The 8,246-nt window shown below is 41.5% G+C and overlaps 1 protein-coding gene across 1 annotated transcript in view; it reads right to left on the bottom strand.

Moving 5' to 3' along the window:
• Window positions 1–234: 234 nt before the first annotated feature.
• The window catches only part of LOC138580849 (up-regulator of cell proliferation-like), a 267,762-nt gene continuing 259,750 nt past the window's right edge, over window positions 235–8,246 (bottom strand). Inside the window, exon 6 of the mRNA XM_069651721.1 lies at window positions 235–7,087. Within this exon, the coding sequence (XP_069507822.1) occupies window positions 2,760–7,064 (4,305 nt within the window). The 5' untranslated portion in view covers window positions 7,065–7,087 and the 3' untranslated portion in view covers window positions 235–2,759. The remainder of the gene's footprint in view (window positions 7,088–8,246) is intronic.

Raw genomic sequence — 8,246 nt, 5'->3', positions numbered from 1 at the left:
AAAGCCACATGAAAGCAGGAAGCAGGTTGGGCATTATTGAGGCCCTCAAACCTTTTTAAGAATGGCTCAAGAGCTTTTATTACTGTTCGAACCTCCCTCTTGAGTCTCGGGCACAAGCAGGTAGAACCAGTCTAGTAAAATAAGACCTTCTTCCAGGGCAGTGTTGGGGGCAATCAGGGACCATAATTGACACATGAAAGTTTATCTCGAGTAACAAGGAAAGCTTACAAGAGGACCCTTCTTCTTAAACTTTATTCCGGTTCATGTCAATCATAAAAGTTTACATATAGCACATAATAAATATAACAGGCATAATTCAATCAAATACAAAAGGATCAAACATGGATATAAGGAAAGCCAGATAAAATGAGATACGCCTTCCGTACGTGCTTAATCTAATAATCACTGCCCCAAATTAAGATATTTTAATTAAATCATTGTTTATAGAATATCAATAAAAAGTCATAGATCAAACAAGAAACATTCAAACTCAAGATATAATAATTCCAGAAATGCTAACATATATCATATTAATGTTTCCTTTCCTCCTCACCCAAGTGGACCCAATATAGCCGGACACTGCAAAAATGAAATCAACAAATTGTGAATTATGACTAGATTTTTGTCTCATTTAGTGTTCATACCCCATGATTACATAGGCATGATTTTAGATTCCTTCATCATACAAATTATACACTGGGCACAAAAAGAGGAAATGTACCATTTCTTCCATTTCAGGGCAGAATGTTGGATTAGCCTGCCGTGCAGTAAAAGCAGCAATGGGAAATGTTCAAATCTGAATAGCAAGTATGGAGTCCTCAGAAACGTATTAGTGACCAATGTAAAATATTTCTCAATACCCTGTGTTTGTTTATTAAGTATTTAGGTTAGACCAGTTGAAAGGCTTATAACATTTATCTATTTTCCTTGCTAAATTCCATTCAAGGTGGGCATTAATTACCCGTTGTTTTGCACCCTTCATAATGCTGGTTGGATTCAGCCACAGATCATCTAGTCTCCGGCTTAACAGGCAGTCCTAATGTACCTAAACCACGTGATCCTATCTAAGTCCGATGCCTTTCCCTGCATCTACTCTTAACTGCATCTTTAATTTCTTTAAAAGGATCCAAGAGCATGTACTGAGGTTGGATAGGTTTCACATAGTTCATCAGGGCTACCGAAAAACATACAATGCTATTTATATCATGCATGATCACATAGCCAATACCCGATTATCAAAACAAGTCACTCATTCCTTTATGAACATTCCGTGTAACATGTGCTGTTAACCTGATCATAGTTTAATAGATAAACTGATCTTTCAAAGTTAACTAAATCTTTGAATATTTAGATAACACAGGACCTATCAAAAACAACATTTAATTCAGTTATTCAAAATCAACAGCAGCTAGACTGATCATAATGTGGACAAATATACCAGTTCACTATCAGTTAACTAGGAATTAGCTATTTTCCTAATGCAAGTGTGTAACATGTAAATCTTGTACAAATAACAATTAAAAGTCAGCATTATTTTAACTGTCCGTCACTGGGATTCAATATGACTTGATCGCATACATTGTGATTATGAATTATTTATGGTCTAGATGCTCGTACTGACCTGACCTGAACAAGCCACGTGCTGTGTTGAATAGTAGGCTGTGATGCATATCCCATCAAATCTATCACATAAAAGCATGCTGGTGAATATTGTAGCACCCTCTTGTTTAAAATGAGATGTGCAAATTACTGCACTCTTAGCTGTATTGATTAAAATGTCTAAGTATTGCTGTGTTAATGAAATTCAACAAGAGAGCCTGAACAATACCCACTATACACAGTACACTCCACGTGGCACGCTAAAGGTGATTCCTAACCGGACACCTGATTCTCTGAGGATTCAACCCTCATACAGATACTGTGCAACTGAGTGACTATTTTAGTCAAAAATATATTGGACCACTTTACTCCTATGTTAAGAAATTTAACCAAAAAAGTTTTGTAAAGCCTTGAAAACGAGCAGTGGTCGAAGCAGTGGTCGAAGCATGTGTTAACTATGCGCTACTAGGCTATGAGCAACTAGTGAGAACACACAATCAATAAACATCTTAGAATGGAATAAGAATGAGACTTTGCGTAAATAATAGAATTAAGCGCACAACCCAGAAAGCATTTAAATTATTCACAGTACACAGCACAGTGGCATGCTGAGATTAATATCTGAATGTTCAAAGTTTTTAGTTACCCCCGTGATAAACTGACATCATATGTATTCAGGATTTGACTCTGTCAAAGTTCACTTTCCTCAGCTTTCAGATACTTTGTGTGAAAAAGACAGACTGGACTGACATTATCTTTAAAAATACCTTTTCTGCTTTCTAGTTTTATTTTCTATTGAAGATTTCTTGTATACTTTGTCTTGCCTGGGTTTCTGTTATTTCATACCATCCTTCTGGAAGGTCAGCTGGCAAGGCATCGTACTCTTGTGCATAATATAGATTAAACAAACTGAAATTAAATTTCCAGTAATCTGTGGCACTGATGCTAGGGTCTGGCTGAATGCACCAATCAGGATAAAGTGACCGGTAATCCTTGTAGGGATGAGGTTTCCACTCTGTGTCTGAGTTTATAAATGTCCCTTCAGATGCAACATCCGAGGAGCACAAGGAATGAACCAGTTTTCGGGTGTGCACACACCTGTATCTTCCTAATCCCTGTGGTCGATGGATGGTCACAAAGTGGTCCCTGTGTGCCTGCCCTCATGCCTCACAGGGTGCTTTACAGAATGGACACTGCTTGCCACATCCAAACACCTTCTGAAAGATCTCATTCTGTGGCTTCAATGCCAGCTTAGAGAACGTGGCCTGGATGTCAGAGGCCTTAAATTCTGACAGAATATCACTTTTCATTTGTGAAAGAAAGTACTGGACATCAGCAGAAAACCTCACAACATCATCTGTGTTTTGAAAAATTATGACTTGCAAAGTGTCCTTGGATATGACCAGGTCTTCCTTTAAAATTTCACAGAAATGTTCTAGGAGGGCAGAAATTGTATTGAAATTCTCTGTGCTGTTAAGAATATGGCTCATTTTTTTAGTAATGACAGAAAGAATATTTTGTTGTAACTCTCTCAACTTCTCCTTTCCTTTGTAGTGGTCCAATATGTGACTCCAGATCCAGTGTTTGATAAAGTCAACATAATTCTTGATATACTTAACATAATTCTCAAAATTATTTTCTTTCAGCAGCCAGTCCAGCACAGTATATTGGAAAGACATTCGGCTGCTGTATCCTACAGACTTTTCACTGCTGAGGATGTCGTCCACTACTTCAATCCCAAGCCTTTTGTAAATGTGATCAACCAGAGCCGGCTTCAGACACTGATCACAGAAATCTCGAGCTCTCTTCTGACACGCGTCCTTCTCCAAGTATAGGTCTTTGAAGGTTGAAAAATACTGAGCTTTAAATGTATCCAAGCGCAAAATGGGATCATTCTCCTTGATATAATTTTCATGCATCCTCTGAAAATGAGGCGCCGCCATCCCTAAAATATGAAGCTTAAGTTCTACTTTGAAACAAGAGGTGATATGAAGCTTTTTCGTGGCCTGTTCTTGCAGTCGATCATTGATGATCTTCAGCAATTCTCTGCAGTGGGTCTCATCATAGTCCACTTTGGAATACACCTTGTCACTGATGTACTTGCTGCATGAATCTACTAAGGACTTAACAAGTTCTTCAGTTTTATACTTACACTCATGTGTGATACTTTCTATTATACCTCTGCGTCTGTACAGAGGCAAGTCAAAATGCTCATTTCTTATCATGAACTCTTCTTTTCCATGACCGAATAGAATGTTAGTGTTTTGTAGCATCTGACAAGCTGGCACCCCAAGGGTGTCTAAATCCTTCTTGAGCACCAGTAACATATCTTTGCGCACATGTTGTATCTGCAAAGGCTGGAGCTGCAGCTCTGAGAGTGTCTGTTCCCACATCTTTTCAAATTCTTCTTTCAGCTCTTCATCTCCCATCTGAACCTCCCTTTTCCTGCACTCCTCTAGCAGTCTGACCACTCTCTCCTCAGTAATTTTAATGTGCATATCTTGCAGTTCTTTCAATTTGTGTTTGCCTTTTTGGATCTGAATGGCTTCTTCCAATCTTCTTAAAGAGTGATCTTCAAGTTCATTTCTGAGGCCTTTTGCACTCCTGATAAAATCCTCTTTGTACCTTTCAATCAGGTTCAAATTTTCCCCACCGCTTTCAAAATAATTGTTCAATGAATCCAAAATGTTCTTTTCTCCAGCAAGAACTTTCTGAAATGATTCTTGCTTGAATGTTTTAAATGTGTCATTGCTCAGCTCTATCAAGGTCTGATTTTGTATCACGTTTTCCTTCTCAGACACCCAGAGATGCATCTCCTTGCGGAAGGCCCACTCCCACTCACTGTACGTCATTGACAGCTGGTTGTAGGCTTCTGCCACGAGGCTGTTTCTAAAGCTAAATATAAAGTTTTCATGCTTGATAGCATTCCACAGACTCTTTAACCATTCCTTAAACTGTGGTATATCCATGGCATTTTCCTTCTTTGCACGATCTCTAATGAACTCAAACAAGTATTGCTTTAATTCGTGAACATGTTCGCTGTACCCCATATTCACAGAAGCCATGGGTGGCACCCCGTGCCAGAGGCCTGGGATGTACCAGTTGTGTTTATTGGGATCGTATTCCATAACATCAGAAAACGTCAGTTTCTCGTTTTGTTTCTCCATCTTGGCAGCTGCTTTTGTCATTGTATTCAGTTGGTCCAGCAGCCGTTTCCTGTGACGCATATTTTGACCATGAGCGGATATGTCACTAACGTTCTGATGCACAAACTGGCAGTTTGTTCTCTTGCCAATTTTTTCCATTCTGAGGAATGTTTGGACCACAATCTGCAGAATATCCTTCATTTCTGTGGCAGTCTCCATGGACATGTTAACAATGGTAATGTCACTTAATCCAATCACCAGGGTCGCCAGCTCGCTGTCATGTTCATAGCTGTTCTCCAGGGTCATCAGTTCTGGGGCCTTCAAGCCTTTGGTGTCAATGACGAGGATAAAGTCACAGCCGAGTTCCTGCCTCAGGTTTTCTTTCACTTTCATGAGTAACATGAAGGCACCTCTGGTGCAGCGCCCGCTGCTCACAGAGAACTGGAGCCCAAACATGGTGTTCAGGAGGGTGGATTTCCCAGTGCTTTGCACTCCCAGCACTGTGATCACCACCATTCGGCAACGTCCTCCAAGTTTGGTGTGGAGCTCAGTCAGGACATCTGTGACCCACTGCAGCGGGATATTGGAGGCGTCTCCATCGATGAGCTCCAAAGGAAACCCTTCCAGCAGGAGGTCTGCAGCGATGCCCGGCAGATGGCTAAAGTGAGTATGTTTCACTTTCCCTTCCTTAATCATAGAATATTCAGCCTCATAAAACTGCCCCATCTCTCGCATGAAGTGCTCAACCCCCAGCGAACTCGCGGATATTCTTCTGGCTAAGTCTGCCAACTCTTTGGGGTCACATCTGGAATCTTCAGACTTTTCTTTGTATTCACACCTGATGTCAGAAAGGTGTCTTCTAGCAATAGAATCAAGCTCAAATTTCATCCATTTCAGAAAATATTGTTTCTCCACCTTAGGCAGACCTCCTACTCCACTAATGAATGTAATCAAACCTTCAGTTAGCTCACATTCATTCTGCTTCCTGCGGAGTTCTGATAGCTCAGCCCTCATTTTTAATTTATAGTCCTCTGTGTGGTTTTTTCCCTGCCTTTTCAATCTGCAAAATTTTTTCTCTATTTTAGCTAACTTCTTCCATGGTTCACCCTGTAGTTTCATCGTTTTCTTCTTATATTCAACAATATCTCCAATGCATTCAGTAATGTCTTTAGCACACTTTTTGCCTGATTGACATTCTTTGCAGTCCTCATCTACCCTAATTCCGAGTTCACGTGCCACCACAGCCATGTCTTCAACATTCACAGTTTTTGGAGGAATTTTTATTAAACCTAACAAAATTGACTGGAGTTTCTTTGCAAAGGTAGCATCATTGATGGTTCTACCTTTCTTCAGTATTGGGAAAGGAGCCATCTTCAGACCTGCAACCAGTCTCTTAATGATATTCACTGTTTCAAAGTTGTTCTTTGTTTGGGAATTAACAATGACATAGTATTTCTTGTGTGATTTCAGCGATGAAAGTAGCTCATTTTCTTGCTGACCATTATTTTCAATGAATATGAAGACTGCTGATGAAATCTCTGTTAAAAAACGGAACTGTGGCCCGTGACGCTTAATATCTCCCCGTAGATTCATGACAGCAACAGGTTCTGGGAAAACGTCTGAATTTTCCCTCCCACCAGGAAAATACCAAGAGATCTCCACTAACCCATCTGAGATTCCCCGGGAAATATTCCCACATTCCATGTCCCTGTGGATAAAGAAATCATGGTGCTGCTGACGGGGGCTGAGGACCTCATTCAGAATCTTGGACTTGGATAAGCTGCAGCTTCCCAGACGTACAAAGGAGAAGGTCGCCATTGGCGTGAGCACCAGGCTCTCTTCCCTGAACCCTTTGCTGTCTCTCAGTGACTGAGGCCTCCATTTTCTCACAATGTCCCTCATGGCCCAAAGCATGAATGTGCACTCAGAGCCATCAACGGGAGGCAGTATTATGGGAAGAGCAAAATGGCACATGGACATTTTTAGCATAATTTCCTGCTGCAAAAAGCTGTCGCAACAATGGAGGAGGACACAGAGGACGTCAAGGTGGTTGATAGAGCATATGGAGGGATCCCCATCTAAGGCTCCATCACCGAATATGTCATTATCTGCTGCATCTCCTTCCTCCTTCTGAGGATCAGATTTCAGGCTAGTGTTTCTTGCTGTTGCATTCAGGGCCAAAAGCTTTTTCAGGAAGTTCCAGGGCATGTCTTCCAAAGCGAGGCATTCTGACTCTAGGTTTTCTGGACCAGTTTCAAGAACAGCTCTTAGCGTGAGCTGTTTATTGCCATAATTCTTCAGGTTTCGCTCGGATAACATCTGCAGCAGTTTATTTATGTTCTCTGTCAAAAAGAAAGAAGTGATATTGTACACACTTTTTCAAATGTCCTTTTGCAATTGCAATTATTCTCAATTGGCATCAGTCAGGATCAATAGACAAATGTTGGCAGAAAGCATGTAACATTTTGCTGTACCCTAAAAGGGTGCCAAATACCTTTAACCAGATAAAAATGTTCTAGCATCACACCCAGCTTTTTCTTTTACCATTTCGTAAATAAACAAGGAAGCTCCAAGGGGCCATACAAGTCGCAAAATGTGCACGTCAACAAGACGCAGCAACACACCAACTACGAGGGAACTGTTTCCTGTCTATTCAAGTCCTCAGAATGCATTGAATAAGTTCATTACCCGAATTAGCAAAATAAATATGTTTTACCCACTAACCCCTTCTCAGTAATAATGCACAGTAATCATTTCTAGGATCAGTTACAATAAGAGCTGCTGTGCGTGTCTCCAGTAGCCTGTGTCCCAAGTTGCCATCAGTGAATATGTCAGCAGAGTCATTTCGCCCATCACTCTTTGGCAGTGTCCAGGAGTGCCAGTGCCCCTTTGCCCTTATCAGCTTCAGTATGTCCAGTCCAACATGAATGCCACAGTCACCATCAATTCAGTACCCCCATTGACAACATTGGTGGCAGGGAGGCTTTTCTGAAGTCCTCCAGTGAGGGGTTCAAAAGGCCAATCCTGTAGTTTGCACACAGGGTGTCCACCACTAGTTGAAAGCACTCTCAATAGTAACATGGTAAGAGCAGCTTGGCTACACTGTTAAGAGGTAATAGGCTGGTATTAAGGTACATTTAGGGCCTCATTACACAGTAGGCAGTAAACCATGGCGCTATTAGCGCCATGGTCCATGCCGGTAATTTACCGGTACCGCCTTGGAGGAAAGGGGAATTACCGCCCCCATTCCAAGGTTGGCGGGGCGGTAATTCCCCCTTCCACCATTGCCCTTCCCCATTCCCATCCCCATAGGGCTCTATGGGAATGGGGAAGGCGCTAATTGCGGTACCGCAAATTGCGGTACCGTAATTAGCTCCACTGGTCCCTTTGCGGGTTGGTTTTTAACGCCTGCAAAAAGCAGGCGTTAAATTCCCCAACCCGCAAAGGGACCTCGTAGTAAGGCGGTAAGGATTTACCGGTACCGGTAAAATACCGGTACCG

The sequence above is a fragment of the Ambystoma mexicanum genome, chromosome 3p (genome assembly GCF_040938575.1).
Source record: "Ambystoma mexicanum isolate Mex_15411 chromosome 3p, UKY_AmexF1_1, whole genome shotgun sequence".
NCBI lineage: Eukaryota > Metazoa > Chordata > Amphibia > Caudata > Ambystomatidae > Ambystoma > Ambystoma mexicanum.
This window is presented reverse-complemented; position numbering and strand designations above follow the sequence as displayed.